Genomic DNA, 22,341 nt, shown 5'->3' with positions numbered 1-22,341 from the left:
TTTTTTTTTTTTTTTGTAAACAGAGCTATGTAGATTAAGGCTCTATTTTTTTTTTATTCCACAGCCGTTTGCTCAGAGATACTCCTCCTGCAAGACCTGTCACTGCCACTAGTTACGTCTATGGAGTATGTGATATACCTCTCACCAACAGGACTATGCATCAGTGTCTGATGGACACAACCCAGCGCATGCCAGATGAAGAGGCTGTTGTAGTTGTTCATTCTGGCACACGGAAAACCTTCAGTCAGCTAAGTAAAGATGTATGTGAAGGGTGAAAAGGATGTGTGATGGGTGTATGAGACATTATCAGTTTTTTGGGGGTGAAAAACAATTGTCCAGGGTCGGCAACAGCAGTAGGGGGCCATGAAGGAGTGCACAACCAGGTTTAACAAAAACTTTCTGACCTATTTATTGCACTACTAGGAAATGTAAAATTTGCCCCTTCACTGTCTTGGACTGCCAAAGACTTGGACTACAATGAACCCTTCCTCTACCCCAGACCTGCAGGATATTTCACATAACAAATGGAGGGAAAGCAGTAACTCTTTTTATTCTTCCTAGGGCTCTACTTTATATACAGCCAGCTGTTATAATAGAGAATACTATTATAGCAAGTATACTACATAGTGTACATTTAGGCCATGTTCAACCATAGTATTTTTGGTCAGTATTTATGGCCAAAATCTGGAGTGGAACTCGGGAATAACAATTATGAAAGATTCACACAATGTTTGTGTTTTCAACCCTCTCCTGCATCTCCCCCTCCTCTCGTTCTGCCCTCACACGTTGTTATTGCTCCTGCGCCGTTGCCGTGACGTTGTGGGTCACGCTGTGTGTCATCCACGCCCTGTGTTAGCGATGCGCTTGTGCCTGCCCCGCCTCCCATGTTTGTCTGAGCCACCTACCATTGTCCCTGCACTGCCTCCCATGTCTGTCTGCGGCCACCACACCCCCTGCTTACGCTCTTTCCGTCCGCGTCCTAAGTCCTCTTCGCCGTAGCGAACGTATCCTGCGCAGTCGCAGTGACGCGACCGGTCTTCTCCGGCCAGTCTAAAGCGTCATTGCGCCTGCGTGGGATGCGTTCGCTACGGTGCACAACGGCCGAAGCCGAGAAGAGGACTCAGGACGCGGACGGAAAGAACGTAAGTGGGGGTGCGTGGTGGCCGCAGACAGACATGGGAGGCGGCCCAGACAGACATGGGAGGCGGGGCAGGCACAAGCGCATCGCTAACACAGGGCGTGGACGACGTGCAGCGTGACCTGCAATGGCGTAGGCGCAATAACAATGTGTCCTGTGAGGGCGGAAAGAGAGGAGGGGGAGACGCAGCCCAAGGCCACACAGGCAGCGCTTCACCTGGGCACGAACGCTCTTGACCCCACCTCTTAGACACACCATGTCCTCAACTAAAGCTTGTTTTTCAGCCAAATGAAAGCTCAACCAGCGTGGACAAACATAACAGAAGAATGGACTTCACATAAGCTACAAACAGGTATAAGTAGTTGAGGATGGGGGGGGGGGGAACAGTGGGTACAGAGTCGCTTAAAACAGCCTGTTCTCACCTACCTCATGTCATGTCACGTCTTCAGGTCCCCCCCCCCCCCCGCTGAACGGTCTAGCTGCTACTTCCGAGACAAGCAGTTTTTTTCCTATGCAACCCCAGCAATATATGAAAAATATAGCCTGCTGTTATGTTCCCGTAGCACAAAGAATGCTGAGGATGAAGGGCATTATCTTACCTTCACCCTCAGTACAGTCTTCTCAAAATCTTGACTTTGATCATTATGTAAATTAGGCAGTTTGGAGCACTGGGTGGGACTACCACCCTCAGTGCACCCATCTGGCTCATCCCTCTTTATGAATATAAAAGCATTGCTCTGCGGTGAATAACAGATTTCCGTATCTGATGTAGCTATTTTATTTTTAGTTTAGTACGCTGCATGATCATGTAAAGCGAATAAGCCACTATGCCTAATGACTTTTTTTTTTAAAATCACCTGGTTGTCCCTGGCACGTAGGTCCCAGTGATGCATCCCGCCATCTGTGCCTGTTTCTCATTCTGCAATTAGGGCCACTCTGTGCATTACAGACGGCTGAGTGCCCAAAGTTCACTGACATCCCCCTTCCTTCGGTGACACAGCCAGACTTGATTTAGAAGGGGAATCGATATCGGTGAAGTGGGGGTGCTGGGTCTGCCTCCAGTGCACCGAACGGCCCTGAATGCAGATGGTAGGAACCAGGTGGTGATTTGAAAAATGGACCACGCCACCAGGATCTATGTGCCTGCACCGACCAGGTGAAAAAAAGTTCATTAGGCATAGTGATACATTTGCTTTAAACTAAGTTACTGTGCCAGCCAAGAAATTAAAATGCATCCAGTCATCTGCTTTGGCAGTCAGTCAGTTTATTCTTATCTGAAATCTGAAAATTAGACTACAATTATTGCAGCTTGTAAAACTAGAGCATAATAAACAGAGCAGCTGTCATTGTATTTATCATTCATAAATATGTGTGTGAATGTTAAGAGTTTTTTCTTACAACTATAGATATGTTAGATAAAGCAATAATCATGGGGCTGTCCCTAGCAATTTCTTTTTCTTATGAAACTTTTCTTTATGAAACAAAGTAATAATATTTAAAGCTTGGAAAACGCCCTCTAGTTTTATATATATATATATATATATATATATATATATATATATATATATATATATAAATGACAATTAAGCCAGAGATAGTGTGTTAGGGGAGTATGGAGCAGGCTCAGGAGCTCCATAGTGTGCAGCTGACGGCTTCTATTTGCAGTGGCCAGTGCAGACTGGCTGTGGTCACTGACTGGAAGATCGCATAGTCTGGTGGGGGAAAAAAGTGAACGTGAAAAAAAAAAAAATATTCTGTTTTTCCACATTACATTATGAGTTATTAAAAAATACTTTGTATTGCTGCATACGTAATAACTCAAGCAATTAAAGTATCACATAATTTAACCTGCAAATTGAATGTCCTGGAAAAAAAAATCTCCAAAACAGATTTTTGTTAAAAGCTGTGCATATGAACCTGCTGGTAGCTGCGTATCTTCTAAAGTTTGTAATTCTCGCTGTTTTGGTGAAATTTGATCCTATAACAATATGCAAATTATATCCTTTGGAGCACTAGGCCGTTCCACGGCCCCCAGAGTACCGTTTGGCCTGTCCACCAGCTTAGATGTTCATGTCTCCTGACGCATATTCCAGCCTGTCTCCTTATGTAGATGCATAAGTAGGCAGTACCATCGGAGCCATTGGGCGGGCTGAATGAAGCTGTGGGGGCCGAGGAGTGCCCCCAGTCTTCCAAAGGATTTTTTTTGCAAAAAAACGAATGAAAAATGCAAATGCACACAAATGTATCCGTTTTTCCATTGACTTCCATTGTAAAAAAAAAATTGATCAAAACAGATCTGTTGTTTTTAACAGACACAAAAGTAGTGTCAGCTACGATTTTGTGTCCATAAAAAAAACTGATCCATTTTGATCCATTTTTTTACAATGGAAGTCAATGGAAAAACACAAATGCATCCGTTTTTCTCATCCTTTTTTTTTTTTTTTTTCCAAAAAAAGGATGAAAAAAAAAACGGATTGCAAAAACGCAGTGTGAACCTAGCCTAGAGCATAGTGGTGGCAAGCAGAAAAAATGGGCTCAGCAGGTAAACGCTTCTGTCAGATTTTTATTGGCGGAGGTCTGAGCATCAAAACCTCACTGATCAAAACTTTAGACCTGTCTAAGCAAGTTTTGGAAAGTGACCCCCAGTAGAACTTTTAAGGCTCTGCAAAAGGGGCATGGTGCCCAAAAAACATTCTAGCAAAATCCACACTCCAAGCAATGGAGCCCTGCAGTGTGACAAAATAGCAGTTTAAATCCACATAAAAGGGCACTGCTGTACCCAGCAGAACCCGCTTAACAATTATAAAGTGTGTCTCTGGTGGCACAAGCTGGGTACAACATAAAAACCATTATGGTTTAGGGCCATGTTTAGGGTGTTTCCAACATTGGGTCGCCCCGCAGAGTAACTAGAAAGTTGTACTTGGTAATTTGTACTTGGAAAGTTGTAAAATGGTAATTTTCACTGTCAACATCTACTGTGCACTAATATCTGGCACAGTACCGTGTAAACACAGCAAACGATCAAACGACGAGCGAGAAGTCGTTCATTTTGATCTTTCAACATGTTCTTAAATCATCGTTCGCGGAAAATTCGGAGATCGCTTCGTGTAAACAGTCTTTCACCGATTTACCCTATGTAAAAGATGGGCTTAAGCGATCTTAAAAACAATCGCAATAACTGTTTTTCTTACAAATTTTCAAACGTTTTTTGTAACTATTTATTCGGCTAAACGCTGATCGTTATAAAACCGAAATCGTTGCTTCAAAATCGTTAAACGATCGATTGGGCGAATTATCACAGCATATGACTGCCTAGACATTAAACAACAACCAGCTCACTGTGTGTTTCTTGTGAGACCGCACAGATTAAATTTGAGGTGTCTTTACAGTCTGGTTTCACCTTGCCTGGATCTTTTACCTACTTCTTTTTGTCTGTTAAGTCTAACTTGGCCATACCTCCCAACTTTGGCTGAGAGGAAAGAGGGACATGGACACGCCCCTAACCTCACCAAAAGACACACCCCTAAACCCCAAGACACGCCCCTAAATCAGTAATAAACGCAATGTTTTGGTGAGTCGATCGCCATTTTCAAAAATGGTGATTGGTGATGGTGATTGACTCGCCGAAACGTCACGTTTGTGACTGTTTGCTGTGCTGCACTATTTGTTAATGCTTTGCACGTTGATGGAATAAACACTTCTTTTGCAACATAGAAGTTGAAGTGCCGTGAATTATCCGTATGGTATAGACATCTATCTCTGGTCAAGATTTAATTTGCTGGCACCAACATCATGGCTTGTGCTGCTGACATTTGTTATCTATCAGGGGCGGATAAACTTTACCATAGGCCCGCGGGCTGTTCACCAAGCCTGGGCCCCCCCACCCCACTGTAACTATGGAAGCACTAGCCTGGCGTTCATAGTACAGGACAGATAATGTCATGATGTCCTGATTTGTGCAAAATTGCCATAAAAAAAGTGATTTTTGCAAATCATGGCGGAAGTGTAGCCAGGAGACAGTACACCACTGAAAGTATAAGTCTTTTTGGGTGGTCATGGGCCCAAAAGCCCCTATTATAATCCACTACTGCTATCTATCTATCTCCTATCTATTTGTCTATTCTCTATCTATCTATCTATCTATCTATCTATCTATCTATCTATCTATCTTCTAGCTATCTATCTTCTAGCTATCTATCTTCTATCTATCTATCTTCTATCTATCTATCTATCTATCTATCTATCTATCTATCTCCTAGATAGATAGATAGATAGATAGATAGGAGATGGATAGATAGAAAGATAGGAGATGGATAGATAGATAGATAGATAGATAGATAGATAGATAGATAGATAGATAAAAAGGAGATATATAGATAGATGGGATAGATAGAGAGAGAGAGAGAGAGAGAGGAGCAGCAGGTTCAGGGGAACAAGCCCAGGGGCACTGAGTGCAGGGGAAGGAGGGGGGATAAGCACCATGTACAGCTGAGGGACACCTGACAGAACCCCCAGACACCCCCTCCCCGGAGCACTCACCACTGCTCTTCTCTCCCTGGTGATGCAGGTCATGTGTTCTGCCCCCTTCCTGGACCCCGGCAGCCTCCTCCTCCGGCACCAGCTCTCACTGCCAGGTATTGATACTGTATAGGGGGCGCACCACAGAGCTGTGATATGCGGCCCTGGCAGGAGCTATGGGGGAGAGCGCGGCCTCTTGTGGCCAGAGGCAGAATGACGCCTTCGGCCACAAGAGTCTTTGCAGAGCAGGAAGCCAATGTCTCCTGTTCTGCCAGTGTAAGTGAGGTGCGGAGGGCGGCGGGACACATGGGGGCTGTACCGGGACGGAGGGACATGACCCCAAAATCGGGACTGTCCCTCTAGATCCGGGACAGTTGGGAGGTATGAACTTGGCTTCTTTACAATCTGTACACTAGATTTATGAAAGGGTGTATATATACACTTGCTGTGAACTGCCCACAGCTACCAATCACAGCTCAGCTTTCAGCTCTGGTAAAATAAAAGCTGAGCTGTGATTGGTTGCTGTGGGCAGTTTACACCAGGTGTATATTTACACCTTTTCATAAATCTCCCCCTATGTTTTCACATATTGGGTGCATGTGTTGCCCTCTGAGAGCCAGTAGAGGGCAGCAGTACACTTTTTGTTAGTTATTGCAATTCTCACTGTACCGTTGTTCTTGTTAGTAACCAGGGATTCCATTCATTATGGGCACATATATTGGGTCTGATCAATCATGTATATTGGCTTATTATCACTGCTATGTAAACGGTCAATGAGGTATGATCTTACAAACGCATGTATGTGCCTACTCCCTGCTTTCTGGGTTTAAGATTACGAAGTGTGATTTGAATAGTGTTACAGATTTTCCAAATATAACTAGTGATGATATATACTTTATACAGCAGTGGGATTCTTCCCCCGTACTTAATTCGGACAGTGACTTCAGTGCAGTGGAGATGAATAAATCTCTTCTTTTGCTAGTTACTAGTTTTCAGTTTGTTATATCGCCACGGTTTGGCGGTCTGGTTATTCAGCACTGGAGCAGCAGGGTAATACGAAAAACTCCTCCCTATATATCTCTACACGGTGGTGCCAGATGCCAGATATCCTTTAGGTTGGACTACTTATCCTCCATACCATTTCCAATATCATGGGTCATGGCCTCTATCACTGTAATGTCATGGAATGTAAGAGGCATGTGTACCCAGAGGAAGAGGGTCATGGTTTTTTTTACACTTCAGACGTTTTAACCCTCACATTTTATGCCCCCTTTGATGCCCAACCGTATAAATCTTATAAAAATAGTTATGCTCTCTAAATGCTTATATATGCTTGAGCATGCATCCACCCCGTTTCCTTTGTCATTCTTTAGATGTCTTCATTTGTTGTTTACCTCATTTATTTGGGGAGCGGCCCAAATCTTACGGTGGTATGTCTCTTCCAGATATTTATTTAAACTACCTGGCGGGTCAATTGAGATATCTCATGAAATGGGCGGAAGCAGGGATACTCCCCAATAGAAGAAGCCTCTCTGCCTGTCAATCACCCCCCCCCCCCCCCCCCCCCGCACCGCACGCTGGATTAGAAGAACATTTTCTTGGATATAGAGATTCTGAGCAGCGCACACAAACTATGGTCAGCGAGTGCTTTAGCAGATCTATTAGGAGCTGCAAAGAGTGTTATCTAAAGAATACTGATTGCTTTCCTTCAGGCTATGTTTCCACTAAGTAAAAGACTAGCCATTGCTGATGACAACGACGGCCGTACTTTTACGCAGTGTGAATATAGCCTTAGGGTATAAACCCACACACCGTATACGCAGCAGATATGCAACAAATACGCAGCAGATTTGTTGGTACAGATTTGATGCTGTGTTCAGTTATTTAGATCTAATCTGCTGCGAGTTTGCTGCGAGTTTGCTGCGTATGGCGGCAGTAAATACGCTGCATATACGGTGTGTGGGTTTATACCTTAAGCATAATCCGTTTCTGTTTTTCTCCTTGTCTACTTTAACTGGCTATCCCCCCCTATTCTGCCTTTCATTATTTAATCATTCTACTCATAAAGGAAAACAAAGAATTGCACTTATGTTTTTTTCATTTTCCAGCAAAATTTAAATACATCAGAAAGTCCCACAAATATTAGAAGTCAAAATAGAAATGCAGTAGAGACAATGCATGCATTTTGGACATCACTAACTTTTTTTTTTTCCTCTTCAGGTAGAGACCCTGGCTGCTGGGCTCCTGGCTCTCGGCTTGAAGAAAGGAGAACGCGTGGGAATGTGGGGGCCAAATTCTTATGAATGGGTCCTTATGCAGTTTGCGACAGCCCAGGCAGGACTTATTATGGTATGATAACATTGTCTTTTTAACTCCCAGTGGAAATTGATTTTGGAAAATTTACTAATAAACACTAACCAAGTGCACTTTTTCCTGTTTTAATTTTTGCTTCAGCATAAATAGTCCCATGGTCTCCCACCAGTCATATCATACCAGGCACTGTTTGTAGCAGGGATGTCAGGGCGTTTGACCGTAGCGAACAGTGTTTGGTTGTAGCATTGAAATTACTTTTATGGAACATAATCACTGCAACAATGTACTGGTGTGTATCCTGTAAAGATCAGAGAATACCTAGTAAAGTTTGCTATAGAAGTGAATAGGATCTTCTCCAGTCTATTATTATACAAATTTACACTTGCCCCCGAGCAGTTGTAGATTTGCTCTGCATTGCCTGCGCCAGGGGCAGGGCCGGCTGCCTATACTCATACAATAGTCTTGATAAATGTCCCCCATTGTGTTTATGCTGTGCACCACATTCTTATTGGTTAGCTGTAGTTCTTTTATTTAAATATTTTAAAGAATACAATAAAAAATAACATATGTAACATACACACACACATCTTTAAATTTGTATCCCTCTTTCATGTATAATAGCTTTCTGCTTTTTTCAGGTATCTGTGAATCCGGCATACCAGGCAAATGAGCTGGAGTATGTGTTGAGGAAGGTATGAAAGACTTTGTTGTGTTGTGAAATTTACTGTATTTTCTTTCACCAAAATGGCTTTGCATAAAATCTGAATCAGGTGCTCTTAGGTTGATGGACCATCATCCTCCCACTAACACCCGATTAACAGAGTACTGTACAAGATAGTTGTTTATTTGCAAAAAATCTGATGTCAATCACCATTGACCACTCCACCATCTATGGTTGTTGCCCAACAGACTGTTTCACACCCGGCAATAACTCCTTTTTCTTGGACATCTGCCTTCCGCTCTGCTCTAAGGATCCTTTTACACGTACAGATAAATCGCTTAAGCGCTTGTTTAGTGAATGATCTTTATTTCTTTTTAACAATAGGCGTTTAGACAAAAAGATAAATCCCTAAGAAAAGTCATAATGCAATCGCATTTTAAGGCTGGGTTCACACTACTTAAAAAACACGGCCGTATTTCATAACAACGACCATCATTTGTAAAATAATGGCCGTTGTTTGCTCAAATACGGCTGTTGTTATGAAGCACAGCCGTGTTATTTACATAGTGTGAACATAGCCTAAGATTGTAAATAAGATCATAATCAATGTAAAATATACTGTAAACGACAAATGTTTGCACCGGAAAAAAAAACGATTAATGTTGATTTTGACGTTAGTTTAACCCCTTGCTGTAAAATGATATTCTTGAAACGTCATGTAGTTCCTGCAACATGACGTTCCAGGATTTAAGGACATGATTTTCATACAAATACCAAATACAAATAGGCCCTGGGCATCAAGGCCAAAACAGACTGCAGAAGCAAGGGGTTAAAAGATGCGATGAACAACATTCAAACAAATTGTAATTTCTCGTTTTAGCCAGAAGATTATTGTTTAAATTCAAACAATTTAAAGATTAAAAAAAATCTGAATCAAGTAATGTTAGAGGGGTATTCCTCCCAGGAGCTGAAACAATAAAATGCTCCCAAACCTAGCTTACTCACCAAGTCCCCCTGAGTATTTTGAGCCATCTCCCATCTTTCTAGCTGCTGCCGCTCCATAGTTACAAGTTTTTCTAAAAGCCGATCTATATCCAACATGGCGCCGGCCAGAAAACTACATCTCCCATCATGCAATGCTTATGCCTGATTGGTCCATGATGTAGGTGAGCTGAGGGTGGGGGCTGCTGTCAGAGAGGAAGACCGAAATCAGCAGCAGCAGCTGTCAGTGTCTTATGGTGCGTTTACACAGAGAGATTTATCTGACCAATTTTGGAAGCCAAAGCCAGGAATAAATTTGAAAAGAGGAGAAATCACAATCTTTCCTATATGGCCTGTTCTCTGTTTATAGTCTGTTCCTGGTTTTGGCTTCAAAAATCTGTCAGATAAATCTGTCTGTGTAAACGCACCATTAGGGTCCTCCTTCACTTCAGTGGGCAGGGTTAGAAGTGCTAGCCCAGCCCATAAAAGAGATGGAGGACATGTGATCCTGACACAGAGGGTGGGGGCCAGGAGCAGGGAGCAGTGTTGGGGTGGACTGAGTTTTCAGGATTTTATGCATCCAGTGGGGGTGAATGCACCTAAATAAAAGCAAAATTGTGCAGAATCCATAATAATTGATATTGGAAAGATGGAAAGCTAAGGGTGAGCAACGTATTAATGCAAAAATGATTTTGGGAGGAATACAGTGACAGTTATCCGGTTTCGATTCTTGGTTTGTTTCTTGGTGTTCAGCACATCTCTCCTCAGTTTGCCGCATTATCTGACATCAGGAGACCAGCCCCATTGAAGGTTTAAGTCAAATGTTTTTCCTGGCTCTAACCATTGGTAGGGGGTCTGAACACTGAGACTTTGGCCAGTCAAAAAGTTAAACATGTCTGGGGCATTCCTTGATCCCTTGTACGAAAATTGCACGACCCTTTTCATGTAAAGCAGAATATAGAAAAACACAGCTCTCACATTCGTTCCACATCTGTGTAGCATAGTGTGGGTGCAACAAACCAGTGCAGCACATTCAAAGAAAAGAGTTCTTTATTAAAGATCCATAAAAGCATGTTTATGGACATAAAGGCTATGTTCGCGCAACAAATTTTAAGTGACTGTTGATACTCAAAATAACAGCCATCGTTTTGAATACCAAATAACAGCCGTTTTTTAACATATGTTGGTAAATTATTTAAGTTTGGGTTGAATCATGGCCTCTTTCAACACCCTTTAAGGTGTGGCTATTGTTAAAGGGAACCAATCAGCCCTATTGGGCTGATATGGTTCCCTGGAGTGCTTTATGAAGCTCCTGCAGCAGCCGCGGCACGTACCCTGCAGGAGCTTTATGCCAGAGAAAAAGTTTAATAACCTGAGAGGTGGGGAGGTAGTCATCTGGGCAGCTCCTCGCTGGTCACTAGTCACTGCTCTCTGCCTGTCAGCGCTATCAGAGGGGATGATTGACAGGCAGAAAGGTCCGTAACAGCCGCTGTTACTTAAGATCCCCTCGGCCAGTACTGGGTAATCTTCACTGCTGCTGAATTTAAATGCTGGTACATCAGTGTTTGCCCACATCTGAATTCCCCACTGCACACAATGTGTTGTGTGAACTGACAGGTTCTCTGCGGCCGCTATTCAATGAATAGCGGCTGCAGAAAACTGACATGTCAGTTTTTTTGCGGGACCACTAGCGAACCCGGACAGAGTGTATACTTACGTTGTGTGAACATGGCCATAAAATGTATACATTGACATCACTGACTGAATGACCATTGTATGTAGTGCTCTGACTCTCTTGGGTTTCCTTTGCAGGTTGGCTGTTCTGCCCTTGTGTTCCCTTCCCAGTTTAAATTTCAGAAATATTATGAAATTGTGAAGCACATTTGTCCAGAGATAGATACATCTCCAGCTGGTGGAATCAAAAGCAAGTCGTAAGTGGGTCATACTTTCTGGGCTTTGTACCATGTGGGCTTTGTACCAGTTTAGCAAGGGCTGCGATGTCCCTGGTAACGATGTCCCTGCAGCCCTTGTTAAACGATTATCGGACCGTGCAATAGGCCCTGTAAACGAGCGGCGATCTAGCCGATCGGCGCTCGTTTACATTTATTATCGGGCCCCTATCGGCCCGTCTAATAGTACCCTTAAGGACAGAATTCTCGTCTTTCAAGAGAAGTTCTGGGCCTTTTGCTTCAGTTATAGTGCTCATCTGTTGTATGTAAGCAAAATAGTTGCCAGCCGTGTAGCTGGAAACACTCTGTTTCATACATCCCACATCATGCTGTACACTCATTCAGGTGTTTACTATGGGTGTAGCAGGAATCGCCCTTATTGTGGTGACTGCGGGCCACAGTACCTTCTACAGTCAAAACAAGTAGAGCTTGTGTCCCTCTATTGGCCGCATATTTAGTTAAAGGAAATCAGTCACCTCCCTGAGGGAGTGTGACTTGACCTTAGTGCCTTACAGCTGCTCGGAACAGCTCTCCGAAGCAGTGCCCGGCTTTTGGGGTGGCAGTATCAAAATATCATTCTTTAATATTAACTAAGCATGGGGGTGGAGCCACAACAGTCATGCATGAATGGCTGGGAAGAGGGCGGAGGCAGCATGACTGCATGCCACTACGGCTCCACCTCCATGTCTAATTAGTGGGTGCCAGGATGGAGAATTAAAGATTAATATTTTGAAATTGCTGCCCCACCAGAGACTGCTGGGCACAGTGTGGGAGAGCTGTGCCCAGCAGCTGTAAGGTACTGGAGCCAGTTGACACTACCTCAGGGAAGTGATTACCTTCCCTTTAAGGCATATAAATAGTAGATTACTCTGCTGGATGCCCAACATATGTCTATAATTTACAGTATTTAGCAACATACAGTAGTGCACATATAGTGCATTTGTGCAGGCATATTCAGGGTGACCTGTCATGTAATATATTTAGTTGTCTTTTTGATGACATATTTTCTATTGTTATGAACTGTTTTGTGATTTTATGATTGTTTAATATCATTTACCATTTCTATGAATTGTATATGGGTCTGGTATTGTGTTTGTAGGTAGGGAAAGGGAAGTTTCGTTAATAATAATAATAATAATAATAATTAAAACTACACCAATCAGACATAATATTAAGAACATACAGTAGGTAGGACACAGCAGTTTGTATGCTGCATGCTCAAAACAGAGGACATGATGGCAGTAAGAGGCATTGCACTGGGGAAAAAAAGGTATGCAGGCACAGGCATTGCGGTGGTCTGTCCATTAATGTGGATTTATTTTCGCTTTTTACACCACTCCAAGGGGTGTAATTTCTCGTGGTTCAGGTTTTCCTTTAGCTACTGGATGGAATATCTGCCCCATAAAAACAGGATCCAGGAAACAAAAAAGTATTGAGCAGCATATATTTTTTGGGCATTCATGGGACTCTATGTATCATGGATGCCACTAGGTAGTCATTGGCCTGGCATCATAAGGGTGACGTCCATAGCCTGTGCTGTATATCTGTCTAGCATGGATCTAAGCACACACCCCTGCCACTAGCTGGGGCTGATGTCCTAGGCAGGGGTATTGGCACAATTATTTAGATGTGGCACTGTTTTGTTTTTAACACATTTATTTCGCTTCACCCTGTTGCCAGCTGTTTAATATTAAAACTGATTGGCTGATTGATGTATGCTATATACCTGAAGCCAACACAGCGGACATCAATATCCTTGTAAAGCTATGAAAAACCCGGTTACCTAAACTTGTAGCAGGCACTTTGGACACAAGATGGAGCAGTGGTATTGAGGATGCTAGGATGTTCATAGGAGGAACATAGAAGTGTTGACTAGTCATCACTAGAGTAATAGTTCTTGTTGTCATTTTTTATCCTGTATGTGATGCATTGTGCTAGTTTGCATTCCCATATTGTAACTGTACATAGTTACTATTTGTATCATTATGTGAGCCACAAAATAAATTACAATGCTTTACACTGAAGACATAATTACCATTGGTTTCTTCAGTTTACCTGATTTCATCTGCCCATGTGACCTCTTCATACTGCTGATCTTCCATATCCATGGGGGTCAATCCTGTGCATAGGCCAGCAATGTTTTTGGAGTGTTTTTCTGTGTTTAACCCCATCAGGACTGGGCACATTTTCATTTTTACCTCCTCATGTGCCATCATAACTTTTTTGTGTACTATACTTAGTAATGGTGTCTTTCCGTCTACAATAACGTTGTTTTTTCGCCGTTCACCGTGCAGTAAAACAGCTATTGTATTAGTATTTCTCATGTCAGGATGTGATACCCAGTTTGAAGCCATGTTATTTGGTGCTTTTCAGACTCCCTGATCTTCGGATTGCAATAGTCTTGGACAATAAGTATCCAGGTACATTTCAGTTTCAAGAAGTGCTGGATGCTGGAAGCTCTCAGTTTGTAAAGCAGCTGCATGATTTACAGAAGACTATATCCAGTGATGATCCTGTCAACATCCAGTTTACATCCGTATGTGACCTTATCTGTTGTATAATGTATAAGGACTGGGAGCACCAGCGGTGTGACTGCTTAGTGCTGGGAGGCCAGTTATTAGTAACATTCTAATGTTCTTGTGTGAGTGAATGAGTGATCTTTTGTTTCCCTATAATTTAATAAAATACCTAAAATACCATTCACATGTAAATAAAAGATTGTTCTTGTCCCTCATTTGTATGGTGGGATCCCACCGTAAATTACAGCTGCAGATTCATATTTTTGAGGGGACATTAATAGTGGAGTTGATGTTGTGAAGGGGGTTTGTAGTGGTGCAGCAGATATGCCTATTTCTGAAACATTGTGACAGTGTTGTTACGTGATAGCAGAAGGTAAGTATAGGCTAACCTACTGAAAATTCCTCACTGCAAGTTTATTGCACTAAAATCTGCTGCAAATCTAAATACCAATAAAGTCTAAGGCACTCTATTCTCGCAGTGCTTTTTTATTGCACTTTGAGGCCATGTTCACATGGCGTGAAACACCGGCTGTTCTGTGACCTGGCCGGGTCACAGAACGGCCAGTGTTACTGAAGATCATCCCGGCTAGTACTTCAGTACCGGCTGAATGATTTTCATTTATTCTGAATTTGGATGGGAGTGCACCTGAATTCCCGGCTGCACACAATGGAGCGTGTGACCATAGCCGCACGCTCCATTGTGTGAACTGACAGGTTCTCTGCGGCCGCTATTCATTGAATATGTCACTGACATGTCAGTTTTTTTTGCGCCGCTAGGGATCCCGGCTGAAGCGTATACTATGTGTATACACTCCGGACGGGATTCCCTCTGGCTGCAGCACAATGTAGGTAAAGTATTAATCACGGCCATGTTGCTAATTGGCGACAACAGCCATGATTAATACTTTACTAGCGTTGTGTGAACATAGCCTGAGAGTGGAGTGCGATAACACTTTGTTAATGTAAGATGAAAAAGATGCAGCGGCACTCATCCAATGTTGCAAAATTAGTCCTTTATTACTTCTTACATGCTCATGGATACAAACAAACAACAGGCTACGATCAATTCACGTGGTATCTGGCACTTCCTCTCGGCCCCTACATGAGTCTCTACACCCACTCCCTAAAGTACCTTAGTGCATTTAAAGGGACAGTACACTTAAATCTACATGATATACACATTAGATTAAAAACAATGAAGTATAAAACATAGGATATAAATATTCATTATTGTTGTCTTGCTTTTGTCAAAAAACATTTATTAAGCCATGGGGTCTTAAACAATTGCTTGTAAATCTGACCGGTCATTTAGACCGAGTGGTTCCAAGTGCGGAGAATCCATCTCTTTCTTCAGAAGTAATTTATGTCAATCTCCTGTTTGTATCCACTACCATGTGATGGAATAAAATTGTTCCTGCATGAAACTTGTGAGTGCCGCAGTGTTTTTCTCTTTCTATACTTGATGTGAATGCTGTTCAAGGTCTGCAGAGCACCACATGTGTTGGGAACCCGGGTGAGCAAGAGTAAGAGCCCATAAACATTGTTGCCTATTTGATAGTGCCAGGACAGACTTGTGTGCTTTTTCTTCCGCAGAGTGTTTCTATGCTGCACTGTATATTGTTAATTATTAGAGAATGTGCCCGTTATTGGATTTGAATGTGTCCATAATTTGCATAATTTATTACAAATTTTGACTGCTTTCAACCTTGATTTTCTTTTTTCTTTTCTTTAGGGTACAACTGGATATCCAAAAGGAGCAACTCTGAGCCACCACAATATTGTTAACAATGCAACAATGGTAGGGGTGAGGAAGGGATTAACATGGCAGAAGGTGAGAGGGTGTTAAAAAAAACCCCAAAAAGATTTCACAAAATAGTTTCAGCCTATTCTACAGACATGACTGTTCCTCTTATCTACTCTTAGGGCTTCAGGGTAGCAATTCCAGTACCGCTGTATCACTGCATGGGTTCCGTTTTAGGCAGTCTTATAATGGCTGTACATGGTCCAACAGCAGTTTTCCCATCTCCAGGCTATGACGTTCGAGCCTTATTACAGGCTATTTCACAGGAAAGGTATGCCACTTTTTAGTCTTTTTTGTCAATAATGTAATACAGTATAATTGGGAAATCAAATTTAGTTTTTTTTTTATTATTTATGTAGAGAAGTTAAAAATTCAGTGTCAATTCTTTTTTTTTTACTTTATGGTGATTGAAACTTTTAGTTTCTAATAGAGAGTTCCAAAGCCCCTGCGTAGGCGTAGGGTCCTATTAGAGGAAGAGTTTCTTAACGATTACCAATTAACAATAAACGATCGCAAAAAAGAGATTTAAGGATCTCACACAGATCGATAGTCATTGGCTACGGTTGTTTCTACGATCGTTATTTCTTCTGATCCTAGCAAAAGAATGAATGATGTGTACAACTGGCCAATATTTAGCAGTCAATTAACAATGATTTCATGATCAGCCTAAAAGATAGGTTCAACGACACATGAACAATTTTTCAACTGTCGCCGGCTTACACACAAACCGATTATTGTTTAAATTTGAACGACATAATGATTTTTCGCACGATAATTGGCCAGTGTAATAGAGCCCGTAGACTTCTGGCTGTCAGCAGCCACCACTAACTTGAGCCTAGGAGCACATTTCAGCACTGATACTGTCAGCACAGATATGTATGTTGGTGATTACACATGCAGTGCATACTTACCTTCTGTGCTGCTCTGTGATCCAGTGTCTTCATGGAAAAATGTGCTTTATTCCCAGACTGACAGTCACAGAGGTGTCTCTATGACGCTGTCTGTACTTGCTTTGCACAGCTTTTTCCGGGGCAGGTGCAGACAGTGTCACAGATACACCTCTGTTACATTGTCAACCTGGGGATAAAGAATGTTTTTCATGAAGATGCCAGATCACAGAGCATGGCAAAAGAAAAGCAGGGAATGCTCGTGTGATCGGCAGTGGAAAACTCGCAGCACGGATATATGCTTATCCATGCTGTCACTTTCCCTTTAATGGTGCGTTCACACCTACAGGATCTGCAGCAGATTTTCTGCAGCAGATTTCATTTTAATAACTGAACACAGCATCAAATCTGCTGCAGATCTGCTGCAGATCCTGTAGGTGTGAACGCACCCTAAATGAGTATTTCATTTGTGTAAAAAAAAAAAAAGAAAGATTCTAAAATTGAATAGGGATGGTCCGAACCTGCAGAGGTTAGGGTTCGTATGAACCCGAACGCTCGGCAGCAGATTCCCGCTGTCTGCCCGCTCCGTGAAGCGGGCGGATACTGCGGGAGGAACGCCTGGAAAACTGGGATACAGCCTATGGCTATGGCTGTATCCCAGTTTTCCAGGCGGTCCTCCCGCTGGATCCGCCCGCTCCACGGAGCGGGCAGACAGCAGGAATCATTACCGAGGGTTCGGGTTCGTACGAAACCGAACTCGGTTCGGACCATCCCTAAAATTGAATAAAAACCTAAAGTCATGTAGTCCTTGCCTCCACAGCTTACATTTTTCTCCTTCCAGTCCCCAGATCTTCTGTCTTCTTCTCCCTTCTGTGATAAGTGCTTTAAGTAGGACTTACCACCTCAGCCAGTCACTGGCTGATATGGTACACATCAGCATACAGGACCTGTTGCCTTAGTCAAATTATGGGACACTGCTGCAGCCAGGGATAAGCTGAGTGCTCGGGTGCTACAGTTAGCACTTGTCTTAGAAGAAGGAAGTAGACAGAAGATGTAGGAACCCTAAAGAGGGGAATGGGAGCTGCAGGGACCAGTGGGAGACTGCACCTAGGTAAGGTTTTTATTCTATTTTTTTCCCTTTACAGTATTCAGTAATGCTACATTTGCTGGTGCCAGAATGTTAAAGTTTATATTAAGATTAGCTTTCTAAGGCTAGGTTCACACTGTGTTTTTGCAATTCGTTTTTTTCATCCGTTTTTGCAAAAAACGGATGAAAAAAACATATGCATTTGTGTGCATCCGTTTTGACCCATATTTCCATTGACTTCCATTGTAAAAGAAACGGATCAAAACGGTCAGCTACGTTTTTGTGTCAGTCAAAAAAAAACGGATCCGTTTTTTTTTTTTACAATAGAAGTCAATGGAAAAATGGAAAAAATTGGGGAGGGGCCTTTTATCCACTCTGCTTCCCATTCCTATTACAACCAATGGGCACATACTTCTAGTAGTGCTGTCCTAATGGTGTTGTGAAAGCTAAATTATTGGTAAGTCATAAGTCTACCTTTTTAATAGTTTGGACATTTTGGCATGCACTGATACTAATGTTATTTGTTTTTAGATTAGTATTTTATGTAGTTTAGATTTTTATTAGAAAATTAGAAAAAGAGGAGTGATTTCAGTTTACTCTGAGTTAGCGGACTTTCACTTAAAAATCACAAGAAGATAAAAGTTAAAGGAGAAGTCCAGCACTGGCTGAAATCTAACAGCCGGCAGGGGCAAACATAACAACCAGTCCTTACCGCTCCGGGACCTCCGCTGGAAAGGTGAAAGGCCCATTATCTTCTGATAAGTGAATAAAATAAAAAGGAATTAAGGTACTCACGGTCAGTGCTGTCCACATAGAGAAGTTTATAAGGGCCAAAAGCCCAGATCACATCCAGTAAACCTACCACTAAGTAAAACGTAACTTTTAATAACTTTCAAATAGAAATAATAAGTATAAAGTTGTGCTCATTAAAATCACAGAGCTTCCATAACCTTCTACAGCGAATCAACCTATATCTGTATAGTCATAGTAGCTGCAGACTACTGACTACCTCGTAGTATAATACTATCTAACTGGGCTATGAAAGCAATGAATTTAAAATCAACCGCACAGCCCCTCAACTAGTTTCACCCACACATGGGCTTCATCAGGAGGAGGGCTCCTCCTGATGAAGCCCATGTGTGGGTGAAACTAGTTGAGGGGCTGTGCGGTTGATTTTAAATTCATTGCTTTCATAGCCCAGTTAGATAGTATTATACTACGAGGTATTCAGTAGTCTGCAGCTACTATGACTATACAGATATAGGTTGATTCACTGTAGAAGGTTATGGAAGCTCTGTGATTTTAATGAGCACAACTTTATACTTATTATTTCTATTTGAAAGTTATTAAAAGTTACGTTTTACTTAGTGGTAGGTTTACTGGATGTGATCTGGGCTTTTGGCCCTTATAAATTTGTTTTGGTATTTGAACCATCCAGATTACCTACCTTTAGGGCACTTTATTTTTGGTTTGTTTGATCACATAGAGAAGTGGCCGAAAGCTTAAATAAATGAATTTAATATAGTGAAAAATATATTTAATATAGCACACATATGACGCGTTTCGAAGACATACGTCCTCTTCATCAGATAAAATAAAGTGCATGCAAATTCATTCATTTATTTAAGCTTTCGGCCACTTCTCTATGTGGACAGTGCTGACCGTGAGTACCTTAATTCCTTTTTATTTTATTCACTTATTCTCTCCACGGGCCCCATTATTTTGGGAGTATCCTGTGTTTTTGGTACAGTCAGCTTAGCAGTCCCTAGAGGTAGTAGGCCCCTATACAGTGGACTGTCACCAAACAAGACCCTGGATTCGGATTTGTACCCTGTTGAGGGGTGATATGCACAAAGCCCAAGCGGCATCCAGGTGAGCACCTTCTCACATAATCCTTATCCTTGGTGTATTGAGGTATCACACGAGGCGCCGTTGCCCGCTTTCTTCTTTTTCTCTCCCTTATTATCTGCTGATGGACTGGCTGCTCAGCGAATCCAACGGCCAGTCCATTAACCAGGTCATGATGTCAGCACAAGAGATCCTTTAATTTCTCACTTTTATATAATTAAGTCTAAAATATTTGTTATAATATCACAATGAATTCTCCTCTCATAAACTCTAGTAAGGAAGTATCAATAGTAAGTGCTGTAATATGTACTTCTCTTAATGTTTTACAGGTGCACATCAATGTATGCGACCCCTACCATGTTTATAGATCTTTTGGGACAGCCAGACTTTGCTGCTCTTACTTCTACACTAACCTATGGTATGTGGTTAAAATCTGACAGATTGGTTCTGGGAGGCCAAATATATCCAGGAGTTTGCAGGTTGTCTTTTAGATATTTGTGGGGTTCATATGTGCGAAACAGCGCTGGGTATTTCTGGAATGTTTTCTATGGAATAAAATTAATGCAAACTCATCATCATCATGTTCTCTTGTTTCAAGCTTTAAGAGTACTTCCAAAATACATAGTTTCTATACAGTTACATTCCTTACTTACTGCTCAGCTGTTGTTAATTTTAACCAGACATTTTTCAAGTAGACACATCAGTCAATAACATTGCTAAGCCTGGAAAGAATTGTATCAAATTCTCAAAAACTCCCCCCCCCCCCCCCCCCCCAATACACAGAGGTAAATTCAGTCAGACCTGGCAGGAATATCTGATGACTGTGTGTGAGGGGGGCCTCCTGCAATTCCCCTGACAGACGATGTTGGAAAAAAGAAGGATCTGCATTCCCCCCAGAGGGCTTCTATGGGCAGTATTATGATTGCTTATAGAGATCAATGCAGTATATAGGTACTTTATTGACCGATCTTATGTTCACTTGATTGCTACAGACTGCTGAAGGCAGCAATCCCAGAGCCATGGCAGCCCAGATGGCGTAGCCTAGGGCTGTTTGTAGAATGGATAGATCTCTCTCCTGCTTCTCCGGCTCTTGGGTCACTGATGTTTTGCAGTAGCCACTGATTAGCTGAGAGGAACATCATTGACCCAGGAGTCGGAGAAGCAGGGGGGAGCGTGGGCAGGTAATGTTTTAGCTTGTTCAAAGGAGTTATCCAGCACTACAAAAAACATGGCCACTTTTCCCCCTACTGTTGTCTCCAGGTCAGGTGTGGTTTGCAATTAAGCTCCATTTACTTCAATGGAACTGAGTTTCAAAACCCCACGCAAACTGGAGACAACAGTAGGGGGAAAGTGGCTATGTTTTTGGAGCACTGGATAACCCCTTTAAAGCCTGGCAGCTGATGGGTTAAGTATGCAGTGGCTACATTTCCTACATTTCACCTTAACCTGAAAACCAGGTTCAGCAGCTAGGATGCCTGCTTAGGGGGATATTAAAGTACAATGTGGTTGTTAATGTAGATGTTGTATGGGACTAGTGTGGGTACATCACATAAAATTATTATTAACCCCTTCACGTCAGCCATCTGTATATATACGTTCCTATTGCACATGCCCCGTGCAGTAGGAATGTACATATACGTTCCTGACTGACAGGGGCTTTGTGATGAGAACGGGATCGCTGCAGGGACAGCGATCCCGCTCTCATCTGTGTACAGCACCGGAGATAATGAGGATCAGCGGCGATTCCGCAGCTGACCCCCATTAACCCCTTAGTGACCGCCGAAACGGCGGTCACTAATGGGCCGGTGCCGCCGCTGTATTTCATCTCCCCCCACCGTGAATCCACGGTGGGGGGAGATGAAATAAGTAAAAATCAGACCCCAGATCAGCCCCCTAGTGCCCCAGTCACTAACCCCCCCTCCCGCGGCGGCCATCGGATCCAAGATGGCCGCCGCGATCACTGTGAACAGAGTAATGTCTGTTCACAGTGATCAAAAAAGAAAAATGAATGAAAGCCCCATGCTCTCCGCCACCGGAGGTAGCGGAGAGCATGGGGCAGTCATCGGGACCCCCCCTGTGGGGTCCCGGTACAAGCGATCAGCGGTATATACTATATACCGCTGATCGCTTGTGCCATGTGCTCCAGGCACTTTTTATCCCCTGTCACCATGAATGATTGGTGACAGGGGATAAAAAGTGATGTCCCCCACCCCCCAAGTCGCCCCCCACCCCCCCTGTCACCCCCGTCCCCCAGTCACCCTCCCTTCCCCATATACTCACCGGATCCACGGAGCTCCTTCCTCTTCGGTGTCCTGGCTGGTTATGAAGTGCGCATGCGCTCCACAACCAGCCAAGCTCTGAAAATTTAAAGTGACAGAGACCAATTTGGTCTCTGTCACTGAACTATGATTACTGTGATAGAAAATATCACAGTAATCCTAGTAATACAGTGAAAATGAATGTATAAAGTACAAAAAGTGACAAACATACAAAAAATAAAACACACACTTTTTATTATAGTATTAATTACAGTTTACTCCCAAATTACCCCTAACCCCCCCCCAGATTACCCGTAACCACCGCAGGTTGCCCGTAACCACCGCACGTTGCCCGTAACCACCCCAGGTTGTCCGTAATCA

The 22,341-nt window shown here is 42.7% G+C and overlaps 1 protein-coding gene across 1 annotated transcript in view; it reads left to right on the top strand.

Moving 5' to 3' along the window:
* Positions 1–22,341, top strand: part of ACSF2 (acyl-CoA synthetase family member 2) — a 75,323-nt gene that overhangs the window by 17,343 nt on the left and 35,639 nt on the right. Inside the window, exons 2-9 of the mRNA XM_069951679.1 lie at positions 65–260; positions 7,877–8,005; positions 8,608–8,661; positions 11,424–11,542; positions 13,934–14,096; positions 15,812–15,910; positions 16,003–16,151; positions 20,032–20,120. Coding sequence (XP_069807780.1) covers positions 65–260; positions 7,877–8,005; positions 8,608–8,661; positions 11,424–11,542; positions 13,934–14,096; positions 15,812–15,910; positions 16,003–16,151; positions 20,032–20,120 — 998 coding nt within the window. The remainder of the gene's footprint in view (positions 1–64; positions 261–7,876; positions 8,006–8,607; positions 8,662–11,423; positions 11,543–13,933; positions 14,097–15,811; positions 15,911–16,002; positions 16,152–20,031; positions 20,121–22,341) is intronic.

The sequence above is a fragment of the Dendropsophus ebraccatus genome, chromosome 14, assembly GCF_027789765.1.
Source record: "Dendropsophus ebraccatus isolate aDenEbr1 chromosome 14, aDenEbr1.pat, whole genome shotgun sequence".
Taxonomy (NCBI): Eukaryota; Metazoa; Chordata; class Amphibia; order Anura; family Hylidae; genus Dendropsophus; species Dendropsophus ebraccatus.
Note: the sequence above shows the minus strand (reverse complement) of the source record. Positions and strands in the feature narration are given on the sequence as shown.